This window comes from Petromyzon marinus, unplaced genomic scaffold, assembly GCF_048934315.1.
Source record: "Petromyzon marinus isolate PM22_M1 ecotype Great Lakes invasive population unplaced genomic scaffold, UKy_Petmar_22M1.pri1.0 PM_Scaffold_9, whole genome shotgun sequence".
NCBI lineage: Eukaryota > Metazoa > Chordata > Hyperoartia > Petromyzontiformes > Petromyzontidae > Petromyzon > Petromyzon marinus.
In genome coordinates, this window is record NW_027423699.1 from 345,697 (window position 1) to 368,813 (window position 23,117).

A 23,117-nucleotide genomic window follows, 5' to 3' on the forward strand; every position below is an offset into this window, starting at 1 on the left:
AGACGAGTTCATCCATGGTCGGAACGGAGGAGGGGGAGAGAGTCAGCTGCGAGGCGCTATTATACTCCATGTTGTAAACCATACCATTAACCGTGGTGTGAGAGGTATTAAGAGTCAATGCCAGCGAAAGAGCTGCGGGCTGAAGGTCATCGTAAAATACAATTAAGAACCTAAATGGTTTAAAATATCTTTCCAATGGTTACTAAGCCAGAATCCATCTTCGCAGTTGAAATTGTCTCTGTGCTTGTATATGTGAATGGCCTCATGAACGAATCTCTCATGGTAGCCGGTTGGTTTGCAAAGAACCTCCGTCTTGGAGAAGTCAATGTCATGTGAGCCCACTGAATAATAACAGTGATCTGCCACGGCAGAGGAGTTCGTTCTACCGTGTTTCAAGTCTGCTTTATGTTCGCGGATGCGGTCCGAGATATGTTGTTTGGTTTCTCCAATGCAGCTACTACCACAGAGGCACTTTAGTTTGTAAATGCCCGGGTACTGTATGTCTGGAACAGCATCTTTTACAGATGGAACCAGATCACGGATTTTATGTACTGTGTTGAATCGGACCTGGATCTTGTGTTTATTCAGGATTTTGGATATATTTTTAGTGACCCCTGCAATGTAGGGTAAGGTGATGGTTTTGAGTGGCTCCACAAGAGGATCCTTCTTCATGACTGGAGTGATGGCTTTGCGGATTTTGTAGTCGGAGTAACACTGTGTGTGTACAGTGTGTAAATTGTGTGTACAATGTGTATGTGTTTACAATGTGTATGTGTGTACAATGTGTATGTGTGTGTACACTGTGTGTGTACACTGTGTGTACACGGTGTGTACACGGTGTGTACACGGTGTGTGTGTGTGTGTACACGGTGTGTGTACACTGTGTGTGTACACGGTGTGTGTACACTGTGTGTGTACACGGTGTGTGTGTAGACTGTGTGTAGACTGTGTGTGTGCACTGTGTGAGTGGGGGCCAAGCCTCCACGCAGATTGAGGCGAACCGAGTGGTCACAGCAGGAATTAATATTCTTGGTTCTTTCGGTAAAGTCAGGTAAATTAAAAAAACATGTTTCATTAAAGAAAAAAACTTAAATTAAATGACAATTTTAATAATAAAAATAAACATTTTTTTTACATTATGAGACCTCCTTTGCCAGTAACAAGATATAGGAATAGGTTTTACCCTTTTAACTGGCACAAAAACTGACACCTTTATTCAAGGCATCATGTTTGCAATAACCACAACACAAGCAGTCAAAATGTACAACATACTATGGAGCCATTCAAAACGAGTAGGCCATTGCATGCTGGCGTCTGGGTAAAAATGTATGAAATTCTAAACATTACCTACAAACTCCACAACCAAGATGCCACATCAACCATCGCCCCCTACTGACAGGCTCTTGTCCACATGCAGGCCGGTGCAGGGCCACCAACTTGTGCCACACAGGGGCAGCTGCTACTTGGGGATGCTCTTCAAGTGTTTGAGACGAGATACGATACAAAACTCCGAATTGCCAGAGGCGATTAAGCAAGCACCGTATAAATGGAATTATTAGAACATAGTGAATGCTTGGAAGCTTATTGGTTCTCGCTCCTGGTTAGAGATCTACCCAACCCACAGGTCAACAAAGACTGGCCGATCTTACCCTGCAGGTTGAACCTAGGAATTGATTGTTCAACTTCACATTCTTGTCATTAAAGGCCTGTGACAAAGGTGCATCTATTGGAGCGACATCGTCCCAAGCTTACACATCTACCGGGTCTCTATTTGACTTTGTATTGTCTAGGAAATCCACCCACACCTCCACTTCCACAAACTGCTGGGAGTAGCCTCGCTCTGCCTCACAGTCAGAATTCTCCTCCTGCTTCACGTTGCCTCCATCGATGTTAAGGTCCCATTGTGGAGTTGAATTTTCATCTTCACATTTTACCTTCACTTCTTCGCTCTTCACCATCACTTCTTCACATTTCACCTTCACCTCTTCATACTTCACCTCGATACCTTTAAAAGTGTCCAAGCTGGGTTTTTCTTCCGGTTCTTGTTTCATGAGGGATGAGCTCATTGCGGCACTTTGACTTTCACAAGCTGATTTCAGACTCCACTCCTTGTGGATCTTCTGATGCTTGTGAGTTCTCTGGTGTACATGAAGATGTGGTGACTGTGCAAACGCCTTCCCACACACACTGCACTTGAAGGGTTTCTCTCCTGTGTGTGTTCTCTGGTGTATTTGAAGATTTGGTAAAAGTGCAAATGCCTTCCCACACACACTGGACTTGAAGGGTTTCTCTCCCGTGTGAGTTCTCTGGTGCCTTACAAGAGCAGATGGATCTGAAAACGCCTTCCCACACACACTGCACTTGAAGGGTTTCTCTCCCGTGTGAGTTCTCTGGTGTCTTACAAGAGTAGATGGATCTGAAAACGCCTTCCCACACACACTGCACTTGAAGGGTTTCTCTCCTGTGTGTGTTCTCTGGTGTATTTGAAGATTTGGTGAAAGTGCAAAAGACTTCCCACACACACTGCACTTGAAGGGTTTCTCTCCTGTGTGTGTTCTCTGGTGTCTTTGAAGATTTGTTGAACGTGAAAACGCCTTCCCACACACACTGCACTTGAAGGGTTTCTCTCCTGTGTGTGTTCTCTGGTGTAATTGAAGATTTGGTGAAAGTGCAAACGCCTTCCCACACACACTGCACTTGAAGGGTTTCTCTCCTGTGTGTGTTCTCTGGTGTAATTGAAGATTTGGTGAAAGTGCAAACGCCTTCCCACACACACTGCACTTGAAGGGTCTTTCTCCCGTGTGTGTTCTCTGGTGTCTTACAAGAGCAGATGGATCTGAAAACGCTTTCCCACACAAACTGCACTTAAAGAGTTTCTCTCCTGTGTGCGTTCTCTGGTGTACTTGAAGATGTGGTGACTGTGAAAAAGCCTTCCCACACACACTGCACTTGAAGGGTTTCTCTCCTGTGTGTGTTCTCTGGTGTATTTGAAGATTTGGTGAAAGTGCAAAAGCCTTCCCACACACACTGCACTTGAAGGGTTTCTCTCCTGTGTGTGTTCTCTGGTGTCTTTGAAGATTTGTTGAACGTGTAAACGCCTTCCCACACACACTGCACTTGAAGGGTTTCTCTCCTGTGTGTGTTCTCTGGTGTAATTGAAGATTTGGTGAAAGTGCAAACGCCTTCCCACACACACTGCACTTGAAGGGTTTCTCTCCTGTGTGTGTTCTCTGGTGTAATTGAAGATTTGGTGAAAGTGCAAACGCCTTCCCACACACACTGCACTTGAAGGGTCTTTCTCCCGTGTGTGTTCTCTGGTGTCTTACAAGAGCAGATGGATCTGAAAACGCTTTCCCACACAAACTGCACTTAAAGAGTTTCTCTCCTGTGTGCGTTCTCTGGTGTACTTGAAGATGTGGTGACTGTGAAAAAGCCTTCCCACACACACTGCACTTGAAGGGTTTCTCTCCCGTGTGTGTTCTCTGGTGTTTTTTAAGATTAGATGAATGTGCAAACGCCTTCCCACACACACTGCACTTGAAGGGTTTCTCTCCTGTGTGTGTTCTCTGGTGTATTTGAAGATTTGGTGAAAGTGAAAAGGCCTTCCCACACACACTGCACTTGAAGGGTTTCTCTCCTGTGTGTGTTCTCTGGTGCTGTGTCAAATTTCCAGTACGATCTGTGTTGTTTGCATGCCGGTCGCATTGTTGCCTTTTTGCACCGAGCCGCGCCGAGTGCCTTTGCTCCATCAGACAAATTCTGCAGAGGAAGCGACAGCTGCAGACAGAAAAAAAGAATATAAACACCATCTACACGTCAGTATCGATGCACAGAGGAATGCATACACACAGTAACACGTGACTAACACGTCTATACTTATTCATATATTAATGTTATCGTGAAAAAGTGTCCCAAATTCATCAAACGGGCTGTTATGGCACACAATGAGAGGGCAAATGGTCAAAAACGTGTCTGGAAGCCCTAGTATCTTCAAAATGAATGTTAACCTAAAACTCCGAGCACACAATTTTGGATGTCTGGCTACAAAAGGAATATTTATGAAAGTTAAATTCAGCTGACATAGCAAAGGGTGTTGAAAATAATACTATTTGTGTTATGCATAAATGAATGTTTAATCGCAACTTAGAGGTGTGAAGCCAGGCACAGATGTCCTTGAATGCTGGGATGAACAGTTCTGATTTCAGCTGCACGTGTGCTGTGATAACTTCCCGACTACATTCAAACAAAGAGTTCCAGAGAAAAACAAAAATAAACTGTTTTGATATCACCTCCGTGCTCAATAGAGTTAATAGATTATGAGACCTCCTTTGCCAGTAACAAGATATAGTAATAGGTTTTACTCTTTTAACTGGAACAAAAAACTGACACCTTTATTCAAGGCATCATGTTTGCAATAACCACAACACAAGCAGTCAAAATGCAAACAATAGAGACAACTCTGATAATAAGCACTGTCCTTGAATTTGATTGGTCCACACCCGAGACGCCTTTTGGCGTCTTCTGTTTCAACACCAGTGGAGACTAGGTTCTAAGAAAAGCCGTCTCGGGTGTGGACCAATCAATTTCAAGGACAGTGCTTAGTATTATCAGAGTTGTCTCATTTGTTTGCATTTTGACTGCTTGTGTTGTGGTTATTGCAAACATGATGACTTGAATAAAGGGGTCAGTTTTTTTTGTGCCAGTTAAAAGGGTAAAACCTATTACTATATAGAGTTAATAGGCTTTACTGCACATACAAACTTGACACGATCACACACTCAGAGGCGGAGCCATGAGCAACCCCTCCAGCAATGAAACATTATGAGTTGTTTTGATTTAAAGCTTTCGTGACTGCAGTAATTCATATTCTTAGTTTTTTCGGTAAAGTCACGTTGAAGAGAAACAACAAAATATATATAAAACAATAAAAAAATTTCACGACGTTTCGACCATAACTCAAACGGTCATCATCAGGTGTGTCGGTTTGCATAAATTTATTTTTAAAACGGCACATTTATTTATTATTATTATTTATAAATAAATGTGCCGTTTTAAAAATAAATTTATGCAAACCGACACACCTGATGATGACCGTTTGAGTTATGGTCGAAACGTCGTGAAATTTTTTTATTGTTTTATATATATTTTGTTATTTTGTTGTTTCTCTTCAACGTGACTTTACCGAAAAAACTAAGAATATTATGAGTTGTTATTAAGTAAGGAGTTGTTAGTACGGAGTTGTTACCAAGGACTTGTCCTAATCCTTTTTATTCGACGTGTGTGATAGCCATCGCGCTCGCTGAAGGTGTTTGCCTTCAGGGAAGTCGTGTACTGTATACGCAACTGCACACAATTCTGTGAGTCGCTTGTAACTGCTTTGCCGTTACTTATTGCCAATTATGGACTCGGACTGTTGTCCTCTCATAGAGTCCCTGGCACGTAATAAAATGCCACACGGTGGCAGTGGGGGGGGGGGTCGCAAAATGCTGATTTATCTATATATATAAAAGCGAAATGTGTGGATATGTGTCTGTTCGAAAGTGTTTAGCATACTTTCCAACATGCTACACACTTGAGATTTGGCATGTGGGTAGGTTCCATACTCTACACAATGTAAAAAGTATAAAAATAGACTTTTGTATTTTGGGGGGGGGGGTGGGGGAAATGACCATGGAGTGTGTGACGTCAACCCGCAACACACCTGAGTTAAGCGCTCTGCAATGCTTACCCCTACCATATGGCTCTTCGTGCACCGTACTTTTAGAGCTGTTAACAGCATGCCGGGAGATTTTAGGTGGTGCTTTGCTCCTGGCCGATGAAGCCATTGGCTTCTCGGAGTTTCAATACATATGGGTGCGAAGAACGGGTACAACGGCTATTAAATATAAAGCAGAAATAGCATCTGTTTGTGTGAAGCATCAAAACTATCCAACGCTGAGCTCTGGCATCATGAAAATTTCACAGCTTATGCTGTCTGGAATTTCTAAATGAACGCGACTATTTTCAGCTCGCCACGTCATTCCCTTCCGGAGTGGCCAAAATCGACCTTGCGTAGAAGTGGATTAAGGTTAAATTTCCTTGAGTGAAAACATCCGATTTAGGGAACTTGATTTGTTTCGGCTTTTTTCTTTCTTGCAAGCATCAAATTTTTTCAGGGGTTTTCAGTCAAAGATAAGGGAATATGAAATTTGAAATTTATCCAAGACAAGAATCCAAGTCCCGGGCGAAGCCGGGTAGTGAAGCTAGTTACTAATAAACCCCAATGATCCGATCGAAATTAGGGATTTCAATCGGACCATTGGGGGGGTACGTGCCACCCCACCGCCACTGGCTCCACCACTGTCACACACTGGCATGGTTCACAGGTGGTGGTGTGTCCAGACCCACGCCTGGCCACCTTCACCTGCTCAGTATTAATGGTTCCTCACTCCACAAAGTAATTCATTGAGGATAAATAAACACAGCTGAGGCTGCGTCTCTCTCTCTCTCTCCCCGTGGTCGCGTGGATTTCCTTCCCGATCCCCGGGTTTCCCCTCCATATGTAGAGAGTGAACACCACCACGCGTCTACAGTGAACACCGCCACGCGTCTAGAGTGAACACCACCACACTGTTCACGAGCCTCACCTTGTGTTGTGGGCAGGTCGCTTCTGAAAACAAAAGCGGCACAGCAGCTCAAGCGGGCTTGGCCTGGTAAAAAAAGAATGAAATAAAAACTGCGTGAATATTTAAAAGTAAAACAAAGTGACAAAGTGGCGAGCCGTGTGAAGACAAATTAAACTTAAGCGAGAGAATTGAAGCAAACGCGATCAGGCGAGGGCAGGAGGCAAGGCCCCGCGTGGCTAGGCCCCGCGCTGTAAAGTTCCAACCTGGACATCGCTTCCATGCTCGCTGCTACTCAATTGACATCCCTATGAGAGAGCGAGGCTCTACCTCGGTAAACAACAACCACCACCACCACAACCACCACCACCACAACCACCACCACAACAACCACTACCACAACCACCACCACAACAACCACCACCACAACCACCACCACAACCACCACAACAACCACTACCACAACCACCACCACAACAACCACAACCACCACCACAACAATCACCACCACAACCACCACAACCACCACCACCACAACCACCACAACCACCACCACCACCACAACCACCACAACAACCACTACCACCACCACAACAACCACAACAACCAGCACAACAACCACCACAACAACCACCACAACAACCACCACAACAACCACAACCACCACCACAACCACCACAACAACCACTACCACAACCACCACCACAACAACCACCACCACAACCACCACCACAACAATCACCACCACAACCACCACAACCACCACCACAACCACCACTACCACAACCACCACCACCACAACCACCACCACAACCACCACCACAGCAACCACCACAACAACCACCACCACAACCACCACAACCACCACCACAACAACCACAACAACCAGCACAACAACCACCACAACCACCACAACAACAACCACCACAGCAACCACTACCACAGCCACTCCCACAACCACCACCCCCACCACCACAACAACCATCACAACAACCACCACCATAACCACCACCACAACCACCACCACCAAAACCACAACAACAACAACCGCCATTCGCCACTACGTGGCGGTGACGTCAGCACGACGCTTGTGCCAGGCTATGTGCACCCTGAGGCCACGTGAAGTGTCGAACGCCCGCTGGCAGGAGGTCACGGGGCAGACCCAGGTGCCACGGGTCGACTGACTGAGATGACTGGCTGATGCACCACCTGTGCCCCCTACTGTGCCAACCTGCTGTGCTTTAGCCACCCGGCGCTCCGCTCGTTGTTCTGAGCGTCGCTCCTCCGTCCTCCGTTGTTGTTGGAGGGCGACTGCCTCCAACTGCCCAGTAGCATCCTTCACGAGCCTCCTCCACAGAGGCCGATCTTGACACCGCTGGTACCAGTCATCGGCAAGTCCACTCAGCTCCACGTCCTCCTGTACCACATCACTCCATCTCTTCTCCAGCCCGTGCCACGCCCGCTTAGCCCCCTCAATCCGGCCAAACAAAAGCTGTTTCGGCATGCGGTGGCTGGGCATGCGGGCTACATGACCCAGCCATCGCAGCCTTGCCTGCCGGAGGAGCTTACTGATGGGACCCTGCCCAGATCTTTCAAGGATTTGTGAGCTCCTCACACAATCCAGTCTGGTTAAACCCAGGATGGATCGTAGGCAGGCCAGCCTAAATGTTTCTAACCGGCGAAGATGTTCCATTAGGGGGGTCCACGTTTCGCAAGCATAGAGAAGGGAGGGAATGACCGTGGCTGAGAAGACCTGAAGCTTTTAGTGCGGAGCGACAGACCAGGTAGCTTCCACACAGCGTTACGCAACCGATGAAAAGATATTGCCGCTCGACTGATTCGGAGTGAGACCTCTGCTGTTAAACTGGAGCCGGTCATAAGCACACTGCCCAGGTATGGGAAACTCTCCACTCTCTCCACAACTGCCCCATCACCGATTGGGAGTTGTGGGGGTGGAGTGTCCGATGGTACAAAATACCCAGGCAGGTGCTTAGTTTTGGTGGGGCTGATGGTAAGGCCCCACCTCTTAGTGGCACGCTCCAGTCTCAGCAGCAGCGTCTCCAATTCCTCCTCCGAATGTGCAGCTATTACCAAATCATCAGCATACATAACGTGGTTGAGCAATAGGGAGCCATCCCTTGACCGCACCCGGGCGTCGATCAGCCTCCCATTATATCTGTACCATATGTAGATTCCCCCGGTACAGCTATTGAAGGCTTCACAAACTACGTGGTCAAAATAGATGTTAAATAATGTGAGAGCCAGAGGACATCCCTGTCGCACCCCAAGGTTAACAGGGAATGGCTCTGACTCCCAGCCACGTAGTTTTACCCGGGCCCGCTCACCATCATGAAGGTCCTTAATGATCGTGAGCAGAGGGTCAGGTACTCCAAAAGCACGAAGAACAACCTAGAGCCCAGGCCTACTGATGGTATCATAGGCCTTGACCAGGTCAATAAAGCAGAGATGTAGGTCTTGTTGGAATTCGCTACACCTCTGCTGTAGCAGACAGACAGAAAATATGGCATCTGTGCAGGACCGCCCTTTCCTGAAACCGCATTGGGGCTCCGCAAGCCTCTCCTCAGCGTGCCTGGCAAGGCGATGTTGAATAATCCTTTCCAGGACCTTTCCCGGCACACTGAGGAGTGAGATGCCCCTGTAGTTGTTACAGTCTGTGTGGTCCCCCTTCTTAAAAAGGGGGACCACCAGGGCATCCTTCCAATCCTGCGGAACCCGTCCAGTGGTCCAGACTGTTGTTATGATGTCATATAGGGCAGTCTGTGCACAAACGCCGCCCTCCCTCAGCATTTCGCTTGGGAGATCATCTCTGCCCGCTGCCTTTCCTGGTCTCAGACTCCGGATCGCCTTCAGTACTTCCTCAACAGATGGCACCTCAGCCAGCCACTCACAGGGGGTGACTTCTTCCAATATTTGAGGCACCGCAGCCTCAGCAGGGTCATCCTCACTTTGTGCCACGATGTTTTCCTGGCTGAGGGATTTTCCCTCCCCCAGGACCTCACAGAAATGCTCAGCAAATCTGCAAACCTGTTCCTGGGGGTCGGAGATTGGGTCACCGTTTTTTCCCCTAATGATGGTAATAGGTGTGGCGCTGCAGATTACTTTTTTGATGGAGTTAAATAGAGATTTGTGATCACGGGCCACTGAGGCAGACTCCATCTCCTCAGCAACCCGCGACCACCACCCATCCTTGCAGTGCCTCACGGCTCTCCGAACCTCCGAGCGAAGGCTGCGGCAAGCCTCCTCATTCTCTGACGTGGGATTCTGTAGCCGATGACAGTGGGCCTGTTGCTTTTTCTCAACCATCCTGAACACCTCCTCTGTCAGCCAGGGTCTCTGGGGAGGTCTGGACCACGTACCCAAAGCAGCCATTGCAGCTGCATGAGTCACAGTCCTAAACCTCGCCCATTTACCCTCGACATCAGGAGGAGTCGGGGACGATGCCAATCCCAGCCGCAAGCGATGATGAAATTCTCGCTTGCAACTTTCATCAGATAACTGAGACCAGGCCACTTTAGGTTGTAATGGGGTCCTGCGTGTACACCCACCACCGGAGTGGAAGAATGGCAGGCGCATCTTACAGATGACTAGTTCATGGTCAGAGGGCAGATCAGCTCCACGGTAGGTCCTGGTGTCAAAGACATGGGCTCGCATCCGCTGGTCCGTCACTATGTAGTCCAGCAGATGTTCTTTCTTGGACCCGGCATACATCCATGATGTTGTGTGGATGCGCCGATGCCGGAACAGCGTGTTGGTAATTACAAGCCCATGGGCTGCACAAAAATCTAGCAGCCTCCTACCGTTGTTATTGAGCTGATCTGGCCCATGCCCTCCAATCACTCCAGACCAGGTGCCAGTATCATGACCAACTCGGACATTTAAGTCACCCAACATGATGACTCTATCCCGAGGTCATAGAAGGCATCTGACTCATCGGCTTTGCCTGCATCCCTCCACGGATGTTCATCTTCGGTGAGGGCATATGTAACCACGACCACCATTCCTCGCCTCCGGTTGATGGGAAGGCGAGCCCAAAGTAGCCTGGGGCTTACAGCTTCCCACACCTCACCGCCACGCTCCCACGCCCCCTTCATTCTTTTGTTCAAAAGAAGAGCCACACCCTGTTGTTTGGCAGTCTGCTGCCCCGAGTAGAGGACTGTCCACCCCTCATGGTGGCAGGAGCCAGAGCCGGTCCACCGGACCTCCTGAATGCCACACAGATCCAGGCGGTACCGGTACAGCTCCCGACAGAGGAGGGGCAGCCTCTCCTCCGCAGTGAGCGTTCGAACATTCCACGTGGCCACCCACAACAACCACCACAACAACCACCACCACAACCACCACAACAACCACCTCAACCACCACCACCACCACAACCACCACCACAACAACCACCACCACAACCACCACCAATACAACCAACACCACAACCACCAACACCACAACAACCACCACCACAACCACCACCGCAACCACAACAACAACCGCCACAACCACCACAACAACCACCACCGCAACCACAACAACCACCACAACAACCACCACCACAACCACAACAACCACCACAACAACCACCACAACCACCACCACAACCACCACCACCACAACAACCACCACCACAACAACCACCACAACAAGTAAAACAAAGTGACAAAGAGGCGAGCCGAGTGAAACAAATTAAACTTAAGCGAGAGAATTGAAGCAAACGCGATCAGGCGAGGGCAGGAGGCAAGGCCCCGCGTGGCTAGGCCCCGCGCTATAAAGTTACAACCTGGACATCGCTTCCATGCTCGCTGATACTCAATTGACATCCCTACGAGAGAGAGGCTCTACCTCGGTAAACAACAACAACAACCACCACAACAACCACCACCACAACAACCACCACCACAACAACCACAACCGCGATGAGAATTTCTCACCTCGTATTTCAGTGGACGGGCGGATCAGCAGCTTCCTGTTACCTCGTGACGTCACGCGACAGCAGGCGGTGACATGACGTCATTTGTGGGGAACGATAACACTCCCCTCCCACAATGAGCGGCTCCGTACGTGAATATATTATGTTAATGAACCCGGCCCATATGTTCATAGTTCATTTAGTTCATAGTTCATTTATTTGGTATAGCCCTGTGAGCCATTCGGCTCTTGAATCGGGTGCAACCGCAGCAAACAAAAAAACTAAAACATGAACAAGAAAACATCTTAAAGTGACTTTGTGACTGTGCAAACAGAAAATCCAGGAAAAAAATATCAAAATATTCCTGAAATAGCACCGTACACCAACGCTGTGTGCAAAAATCCCAGTGGGATGCAAGTCAAATAACAACAACAACAACCACAAGACAACTAAGATTAAGGCCATCAGTCTAACTCCGTACTACAATAAACAAAAACATGGCCAAAACAAAAAAACTTTTCGAAATCACCAAAATAAAAGCCATAAATCCAATGTAAGTGATCATAGGGACTGACCGAATTTTTTACAATAAACTACATAAATAAATTATAACACCAAAATCTAGAGCCATATTTTAGGCCACTGAATAGCAGTGGCAGCTAGGGGTGTACAACTCCTCTAGAGCAGTTTTGAGTGAAGATCTCATAGGTAGTGATTCAAGTTGTAGTTTATTGACAATAGCATTCCAGACCCTGGGGGCATCAATATCAAAGGCCCTTCCTCCGGTTTTTGTATGGCAATAGGGAATGTGAACCTGGTAGATGAGCGAAGACCTGAGGTCAAATTTGTTCTTTGAAACAGAGAGGAGATCCAGTAGGTAGTCTGCGGATTTTTTTGTAAGTACATCGTGAATAAATAAAATCTGGTGTACAAGCCGTCAAACATTAAGAGATGTTAAGTTTGACCCAATGTAGAGATCACAGTGGTGAGTCCTGTATGGGCAGTTCAATGCAAATCTTAAGGCCGAGTGATAGATGGAATCAAGCTTCTTCAGTACAGTACTTGGGGCTGATTTATACACGATGTCACAGTAGTCAAGTAGAGGCAGTATGGTAGCTTTTATCAATTCCAAACGGAACATAGGGGGGAAGCAGTGCTTGTGTCGATACAGTAAACCAATTTTTAATATAGTCTTTTAACCAATATAATCAATGTGATCTTCAAAATTCAGTTTTGAATCCAGGATGACCCCAAGATACTTATAGAACTTGACTTGCTCTATTTGATCATTATTTAAGGAATGTAGTTTGGAAAAAATAACTTCCTGCTTTAATCCCGGTGAGAAGCATAGCACCTTGGTTTTGGAGGTATTTAGGACTAGTTTAAGAGAAACTAGCTGATGTTGTAGTTTGTTGAAATCACCCTGGAGCTTAGCAATCACGTCATCTGGAGAGCGGCCAGCAGTAATCAGTATCGTGTCATCTGCAAAAAGATTTACCCTGGAATGATCCAGTTCAGTGCCCAAGTCATTGACATTAAGAGAGAACAAGAGGGGGCCGAGGATGGAACCCTGTGGAACCCCCTTTTGTTATCTTAACACTGTTTGACCTCCAACCATCTATGAATACAGTTTGGGTGCGAGAAAAGAGGTAATATTTTAACCATTTTTCTGTGTTTTTGGAAAAACCGAGGCAACTTAGTTTACTAAGCAGGGTGTTGTGGTCTACTGTATCAAAAGCTTTGGACAGGTCAAGAAAAAGACAGGCACAGTACTGCTTATTATCAAGGCTACTGTAAATTTGATTCAGAGAATCTAATGCAGCAGATGTGGTGCTGCATTTTTTTCGGAACCCAGATTGTTTTAGATGTAGTAGATTGTTGGTGGACAAGAAACTGCTAATTTGGTAGTTCAATAATTTTTCAAAAAATTTTCATCAATGGGGACAAAATTGAGATAGGTCGGTAGTTATTGGGATCAATAATTTGCATGAGCAGGGGTGACTCCCAATACATTATCAAAAATATTACCAGCTTCAGAAAAATGAAGGTTAAAATTGTCAACTATTTTTTTGGGATCTGAAAAATATTCTCCATTTCGGTTAAGCTCAAAGGGCAGATTGTCTGTTTTGGATGCCTTTTCGATAGATTTGATTGTTTTCCAAAAAAATCCTGGAATTTCCATGTGATTTCAGGAGAGTGGAGGAAAAGTAGGCATTTTTTGCATGCCGTATTTTTTTTACGCATCTATTCCTTAAAATCCTGTATTCTAGGCAGTCATTTACCAAATTACTTTTCTGAGCACATGCCCAAGCCTTGTCCCTAGTTTTCATGAGCTTTGTAATCAAAGGATCATACCATGGTGGGCGGTTGCCTTTAGTTTTAAATCTAACCAACGGAGCATGTTTGTGAAGAATTTGGAGAAACGTGTACCTGAAAGTCTCCCAAGCCGTAGTCAGGTTGGGGATATCACAGACCTTGTCAATGTCTGAGTGAAGCACATCATTTGTAAATGCCTGAGTGCGGAAGTGCCTCAAAGAGTGCTTCTCAACAATTTTAGGGGGGGCTTTGGGTCTGGCTGATGATCTCACCCCAAAAATGAAGGAGTGATCACTAAGGTTATTACCCAGAACACCAGTCAGTGTGAAATTGTGAGGGGCATTTGTCAATTGGACGTCAAGCAGAGTTGACTGTCCCAGATTTTTTAGGTTGGGTCTTGTGGGGACATTTATTAATTGAAACAGGTTAAATTCATCTGTAAAATTTGTGGCCACGGCCGGCGTGTTTAGCCAATTCCAATTTAGATCACCCACTAAAACTATTTCACCTTTAGGGAGGCCCCCAAAAAGCTCTCTCAATGCCAATGCAGCTTCAACATCCTTCCAACAAGGCGGTCTATAGCAGCACACTACCAATATCTGTTGATTATTTGGGAGAGTTATTCTGAGAGCCAAACCTTCAAAGCAACATTTTTTAAACAAGGAGTGAGATGGTGAACATATATTACGAACATAGATGGCAATGCCACCTCCTTTAGATTCTCGGTCAAGCCAAAAAAGGTTGTAGTTGTCAATCGTAATCTGCAAGTCATTGACCGCAGGAGTGAGAAATGTTTCTGTTAGGCAAAAAATGTCCGGGTCAAGATTTGCCACTTCTAGTTTTAGTTGACTTAATTTAATCACAAGCCCTCTGATGTTGACATGTAGAACACCAACACCTCTCCTGCCAGAAAAATCTACAGAATTACACAAGTTCTTTTCATTTGGGCCAGGATGAAGCTCAATACCACCCAGAAATAAGAAAAGTAGAATTAACAGTTTGCACAAGTATTTTCTGTGAAAGGATGAAGAGCGGGGAACCTTGGACGAATAGCAGCAGCTCGCAAATGGTGTTAAAAAGGATACAATGATGGAGTGTACAAGTGTCTATGAGCTGTTTCATTTGCAGGTGTAGTGCCAAATCGAGCAACAAGTATTGACGCAAAATAACGAGGGTAGCCGTTTGTGGAGTTGAGTGTGGCACTAGATATGTCCGGGAGGGACAGCAGTATGATACGGAGCATCGGGAGCTTGCGTGGAGGCGTCGTTCGTGTGCAATTTTTTTCGTGACTTTCCTGGCCCAAAGCCATAAATGGTTGTGAGGGGCGCTGCAGGCGGTCAGGCTTGCTTCAACCCTTGGTTGTGAACATCCAGACGTTAATCAGCAAGGAGCATTTCTCGTCCTAATTCGACAAAATCTACGTCAATACGTAATACAAAATTATAATTCGTGTTGTAGAGAATGTACCTCCTCTACGTGTAAGTTTTGAGTGGTATGCCTTGTAATTGATGAATGATCAGTGTGCTCCCTATTTCAAAGACAATGAGTTGCTCCAGAGGGAGATGCTTTCTGAAAACGCAAAAATACCCTTTGACCTGTATCACAAGAACAATGAGTCTCACCTGAGTTATCTGTACAGGTTACTTCCAAACACACACTTTGTCCTAACATCACTTATTAAATGTTTGACCCTTATAGACAAAATGTTACATGTACGCACACAATCAGCCAAGTATTCATTATAAATTATTGACAGGAATATTAACAAAATTGTATTACTACAGTGTAATATACTGCATCAGGTTACATCGCATTAACAAGAAGCTATTTAAAAAAATACACACCGTCTGCTTAACAGTCTATGTACAACATACTATTGAGCCATTCAAAACGAGTAGGCCATTTCATGCTGGCATCTGGGTCAAAATTTATGAAATTCTAAACATTACCTACAAACTCCAGAACCAAGATGCCACATCAACCATCGCCCCCTACTGACAGGCTCTTGTCCACATGCAGGCCGGTGCAGGGCCACCACCTTGTGCCACACAGGGGCAGCTGCTACTTGGGGATGCTCTTCAAGTGTTTGAGACGAGATACGATACAAAACTCCGAATTGCCAGAGGCGATTAAGCAAGCACCGTATAAATGGAATTATTAGAACATAGTGAATGCTTGGAAGCTTATTGGTTCTCGCTCCTGGTTAGAGATCTACCCAACCCACAGGTCCACAAAGACTGGCCGCTCTTACCCTGCAGGTTGAACCTAGGAATTGAGTGTTCAACTTCATTCTTGTCATTAAAGGCCTGTGACAAAGGTGCATCTATTGGAGCGACATCGTCTCTGACTTACACATCTACCGGGTCTCCATTTGACTTTGTATTGTCTAGGAAGTCTACCCACACCTCCACTTCCACAAACTGCTGGGAGTTGCCTCGCTCTGCCTCACAGTCAGAATTCTCCTCCTGCTTCACATTGCTTCCATCGATGTGAAGGTCCGATTTTGGAGTTGAATCTTCATCTTCACATTTTACCCTCACTTCTTCACTCTTCACCATCACTTCTTCACATTTCACCTTCACCTCTTCATATTTCACCTCGATACCTTTAAAAGTGTCCAAGCTGGGATTTTCTTCCGGTTCTTGTTTCATGAGGGATGGGCTCATTGCGGCACTTTGACTGTCACAAGCTGATTTCAGACTCCACTCCTTGTGGATCTTCTGATGCTTGTGAGTTCTCTGGTGTACATGAAGATTTGATGACTGTGCAAACGCCTTCCCACACACACTGCACTTGAAGGGTTTCTCTCCCGTGTGTGTTCTCTGGTGTCTTACAAGAGTAGATGACTGTGCAAACGCCTTCCCACACACACTGCACTTGAAGGGTTTCTCTCCCGTGTGTGTTCTCTGGTGTATTGCAAGAGTAGATGAATCTGAAAACGCCTTCCCACACACACTGCACTTGAAGGGTTTATCTCCCGTGTGAGTTCTCTGGTGTATAACAAGAGTAGATGAATCTGAAAACGCCTTCCCACACAAACTGCACTTGAAGGGTTTCTCTCCCGTGTGAGTTCTCTGGTGTTTTTTAAGAGCAGTTGACTGTGAAAACGCCTTCCCACACACACTGCACTTGAAGGCTTTATCTCCAGTGTGTGTTCTCTGGTGTACTTGAAGATGTGGTGACTGTGAAAACGCCTTCCCACACACACTGCACTTGAAGGGTTTCTCTCCTGTGTGTGTTCTCTGGTGTCTTTGAAGATGTGGTGAATGTGCAAACGCCTTCCCACACACACTGCACTGGAAAGGTTTCTCTCCCGTGTGTGTTCTCTGGTGTGTTACAAGAGCAGATGAATGTGAAAACGCATTCCCACACACACTGCACTTGAAGGGTTTCTCTCCTGTGTGTGTTCTCTGGTGTACTTGAAGATTTGATAACTGTGCTAACATCTTTCCACACACACTGCACTTGAAGGGTTTCTCTCCCGTGTGAGTTCTCTGGTGCAAGGTCAAATTTCCAGTACGATCCGTGCTGTATGCACACCGGTCGCAATGATGCCTTTTTGTACCGAGCTGCGCCGAGTGCCTTTGCTCCATCAGACAAATTCTGCAGAGGAAGCAACAGAGGAAGCGTCAGCTGCAGACAGAAAAAAATAATGTCCACACCATCTACATGTCAGTATTGATGCACAGAGGAATGCATACACACAGTAACACGTGACTAACATGTCTAAACTTATTCATAATTTCATGATATAGTGAAAAAGTGTCCCAAATTCATCACACGGGCTGTTATGGCACACAATGAGAGGGCAAATGTCATAAATGTGTCTGGAAGCCCTAGCATCTTCAAAATGAATGTTAACCCAAAACTCCGAGCACACAATTTCGGCTGTCTGGCTTCAAAAGGAATATTTATGAAAACTAAATTCAGCTGACATAGCAAAGGGTGTTGAAAATAATACTATTTGTGTTATGCAGAAATGCATAAATTAATGTTCAATCACAACTTAGAGTTGTGAAGCCAGGCACAGATGTCCTTGAATGCTGGGATGAACAGTTCCGACTTCAGCTGCACATGTGCTGTGATAACTTCCTGACTCCATTCTTACAAAGAGTTTTAGAGAAAAACAAAAATAAACTGTTTTGATATAACCTCCACGCTCAATAGCATTAATAGACTTTACTGCAAATACAAACTTGACCCTGTCACACACTCAGAGGTGGAGCCAAGATTTTAAGGTAGGAGGGGCAACCCCTTCAGCAATGAAAAATGATAGGAGTTGTTAGTAAGTAAGGAGTTGTTCGTAAGGAGTTGTTAGTAAGGAGTTGTTGGTAAGGAGTTGTTAGTAAGTAAGGAGTTGTTAGTAAGTAAGGCATTGTTACTTAGTAAGGAGTTGCTAGTTAGTAAGGAGTTGTTAGTAAGGAGTTGTTAGTAAGGACTTGTCCTATGCTTTTTATTCGACGCCTGTGATATGCATCGTGCTCGCTGAAGGTGTTTGCCATCAGGGAAGTCGTGTACTGTATACGCAACTGCACACAATTGTGAATGTGTGTCTGTTTGAAATGTTCAGCATACTTCCGAACATGCTACAAACTTGAAATTTGTAATGTGGGTAGCTTCCAGACTGGACACAATGCACAAAGTATTAAAATATATTTTTGTATTTTGGGGGAGTGGGGGAAATGACCATGGAGTGTGTGGCGTCAACCCGCAACACAGATAAGGGAATATGAAATTTGAAATTCATCCAAGACAAGAATCCAAGTCCCGGGCGAAGCCGGGTAGTGAAGCTAGTTTCTAATAAACCCCAATGATCCGATCGAAATTAGGGATTTCAATCAGACCGTTGGGGGGGTACGTGCCACCCCACCCCCACTGGCTCCACCACTGTCACACACTGGCATGGTTCACAGGTGGTGGTGTGTCCAGACCCACGCCTGGCCACCTTCACCTGCTCAAAATTCATGCTTCCTCACTCCACCAAGTAGAGTGAACACCACCACGCGTCTACAGTAAACACCACCACGCGCCCAGAGTGAACACCGCCACCCGTCTAGAGTGAACACCGCCACGCGTCTAGAGTGAACACCGCCACCCGTCTAGAGTGAACACCGCCACGCGTCTAGAGTGAACACCGCCACGCGTCTAGAGTGAACACCACCACGCGTCTAGAGTGAACACCACCACGCTGTTCACGAGCCTCACCTTGTGTTGTGGGCAGGTCGCTTCCAAAAACAAAAGCGGCACAGCAGCTCAAGCGGGCTTGGCCTGGTAAAAAAGAATGAAATAAAAACTGCGTGAATATTTAAAAGTAAAACAAAGTGACAAAGTGGCGAGCCGAGTGAAGACAAATTAAACTTAAGCGAGGGAATTGAAGCAAACGCGATCAGGCGAGGGCAGGAGGCAAGGCCCCGTGTGGTTAGGCCCCGCGCTGTAAAGTTCCAACCTGGACATCGCTTCCATGCTCGCTGCTACTCAATTGACATCCCAACGAGAGAGAGCGAGGCTCTACCTCGGTAAACAACAACAACCACCACAACAACCACCACCACAACAACCACCACCACAACCACTACCACCACAACCACCACCAATACAACCACCACAAACACCACCACCAAAACCACAACAACCACCACCACAACAACCACAACCACCACCAATACAACCACCAGAAACACCACAACAACCACCACAACCACCATCACAACCACAACCACCACCACCAATACAACCACCACAAACACCACCACCACAACAACCACCACCACAACCACCAAAACCACAACAACTACCACCAAAACCACCACCACAACAACTACCACCACAACCACCACCAATACAACCACCACCAATACAACCACCACCAATACAACCACCACAAACACCACCACAAACACCACCACAACCACCATCACAACCACAACCACCATCACAACCACCACCACAACGACCACCACCACAACCACCACCACCACAACCACCATCACAACCACAACCACCATCACAACCACCACCACAACCACCACCAATACAACCACCACAAACACCACCACCAATACAACCACAACAACAACCACCACCACCACCACAACAACCACCACAACAACCACAACAAGTAAAACAAAGTGACAAAGTGGCGAGCCGAGTGAAGACAAATTAAACTTATGCGAGAGAATTGAAGCAAACGCGATCAGGCGAGGGCAGGAGGCAAGGCCCCGCGTGGCTAGGCCCCGCGCTGTAAAGTTTCAACCTGGACATCGCTTCCATGCTCGCTGATACTCAATTGACATCCCTACGAGAGAGAGCGAGGCTCTAGCTCGGTAAACAACAACAACAACCACCACCACAACCACCACCACAACAACCACAACCACCACCACAACAACCACCACAACCACCACAACCACCACCACAACAACCACCACAACCACCACCACAACAACCACCACAACCACCACAACAACCACCACAACCACAACCAAAACCACAACAACCACCACAACAACCACCACCAAAACCACTACCACCACAACCACTACCACCACAACCACCACCAATACAACCACCACAAACACCACCACCACAACCACCACCAAAACCACAACAACCACCACCAAAACCACCACCACAACAACTACCACCACAACCACCACCACAACCACCACCAATACAACCACCACCAATACAACCACCACCAATACAACCACCACAAACACCACCACAACCACCATCACAACCACAACCACCATCACAACCACCACCACAACGACCACCACCACAACCACCACTACCACAACCACCATCACAACCACCACCACCACAACCACCATCACAACCACAACCACCATCACAACCACCACCACAACCACCACCAATACAACCACCACAAACACCACCACCAATACAACCACAACAACAACCACCATCTCAACCACAACAACCCCCACAACCACCACCACAATAAGTAAAACAAAGTGACAAAGTGGCGAGCCGAGTGAAGACAAATGAAACTTATGCGAGAGAATTGAAGCAAACGCGATCAGGCGAGGGCAGGAGGCAAGGCCCCGCGTAGCTGGGCCCCGCGCTGTAAAGTTCCAACCTGGACATCGCTTCCATGCTCGCTGCTACTCAATTGACATCCCTACGAGAGAGAGCGAGGCTCTACCTCGGTAAACAACAACAACCACCACAACAACCACCACCACAACAACCACCACCACAACAACAACCACCACAACAACAACCACCACCACAACCACCACCACCACAACCGCGATGAGAATTTCTGACCTCGGATTTCAGTGCACGGCGGAGCAGCAGCTTCCTGTTATCTCGTGACGTCACGCAGCAGCAGAAGTTGACATGACGTCACTTGCGGGGAACAAAACACTCCCCTCCCACAATGAGCAACTCTGTTACTTAAATAAATTATGTTAATGAGTCTGGCCCATACGTGGAGGGATGGGGCGTGGGTGCCGAACTCGTCGCAATAAACTCGCGACGGCTTTCATGAATATATTATGTTAATGAGCCGCCAGTCACCGGGAGTAGCTTTGCCCAAATAAGGATTGTACTTCAACACGTGATGATGACCGTTTGTGTTATGGTCGAAACGTCGTGAGAATTTTTATTGTTTTATATATATTGTATTATTTTATTGTTTCCCTTCAACGTGACTTTACCGAAAGAGCTAAGAATATGAATTACAGCAGTCACGAAAGCTTTAAATCAAAATTTAATCGCCTCTACGGGGAGGGTTTCCACATAACTTTAAGATCTTTCAACAAACTCCGGGATAAGAAGGCTCAGCTGATCGAGTCTCTCACCTTTCTGAAGAGATGCCGCGACTCTGGGGTAATACCAATCGCATTTACACTGACCTCTGCTGCTGTAACTTCTTCTAATGCTAAACGAATTCTTTTCAAAACTAGCTTAGCTCTTATCTCAGAGAAAATCAGATTATACGCACCGAACTAGATCAGTTAGACAAGACACTCTACGAATAACACTTATCATTGAGGGCAACAATGTCCACATCGGATTGGGAACATGTAGACAATATGACTGCCTCTTCAGCTGCTACTATGTCGACCAAATGTAAGGACAACCTGATTTCCAAATTTAACCTCCTCTTCAACAAAAGACTGGACCCACACACCAAAAAGCTAGATGTTAACAAAGTCGTAATTAATCGCAGTAACAGTTCTATTTCCAATGGTCTGAAATCCGTTTTAGCTAAAGGTCTAAACTTTGCAGTCACACCTAAACACATACCAGTTAATGAAATCATTGCCCAAGTAGACGTTGCTCTCAGGGGCCCGGGTCACATCACTGCAGACGTAGCAAGATCTGAAATCACTGCAACTCTCAAAAACGCTAAGATGCCAGCTAGCAACCTCAGCAAAGATGAGCGTTTTGAATTATAGAAATTAAAAAAGAGGGATGACGTTGTAGTCCTCTCAGCTTACAAGAGCAATGCTACTGTCATCATGGATAAACTAAAATATAACAACAAAATTAAAGAATTACTCGACGATGGCAGCTATGCAAAAATAAAAAGAGATCCCACCAACAGCCTCGTCACACAAACCAACAAAATAATTTCTGATTCAACCGCATTAATTTATCAATCTAAACAGTTTTCGTTGAAACCATCTGCTGCCAGGCCACCAAGATTATACGGTTTACCAAAAATACATAAAGTAGATACACCCCTTCGTCCCATCGTCTCTACTATCAACTCCCCCCACATACAAACTGGCTCGTTATTTGTCTGAAATCCTGTGTCCTTTCACTTGAAAAACCACCTCTGCGGTACAAAATTCTACTCACCTGGTAACGACAATCAAGGGTATTTCCCTGTCCCCAGACGACCTGCTTGTCAGTTTTGATCTAGTTTCCTTATTCACCAAAGTTCCTATACCTGACACTATCGCAATCATTGAAGACTTGGTTCATCAAGAACTAAACACTGAGGTACCCCCCCTGGTGAGACACTGCTTAACCAATACATACTTCACTTGGAATGTAACTTTCTACAAACAAACTGAGGGCACCCCAATGGGCTCCCCCCTATCTCCGGTTATAGCTAACATTTTCATGGAGAAATTTGAGACTGACGCCATCCAGACTGCCACTCTGCGCCCAACCTTATGGAAGAGGTACGTGGATGACACTTTTGTCATCTGGCCACATGGCCGGCCTGCTCTAGACCAATTCTTCGACCACATCAATTCCATACACGCAGCCATCAGATTTACCATGGAAGTTGAAAATGA

At 46.2% G+C, this 23,117-nt stretch overlaps 1 protein-coding gene across 1 annotated transcript in view; it reads right to left on the minus strand.

Moving 5' to 3' along the window:
* Positions 1-1,056: 1,056 nt before the first annotated feature.
* Positions 1,057-23,117, minus strand: part of LOC142923931 (uncharacterized) — a 32,407-nt gene continuing 10,346 nt past the window's right edge. The window contains exons 3-4 of the mRNA XM_076064955.1: positions 16,584-17,439; positions 1,057-3,656 (exon numbers count right to left, since the gene is read on the minus strand). Of these exons, the coding sequence (XP_075921070.1) occupies positions 1,749-3,656; positions 16,584-17,429 (2,754 nt within the window). The 5' untranslated portion in view covers positions 17,430-17,439 and the 3' untranslated portion in view covers positions 1,057-1,748. The remainder of the gene's footprint in view (positions 3,657-16,583; positions 17,440-23,117) is intronic.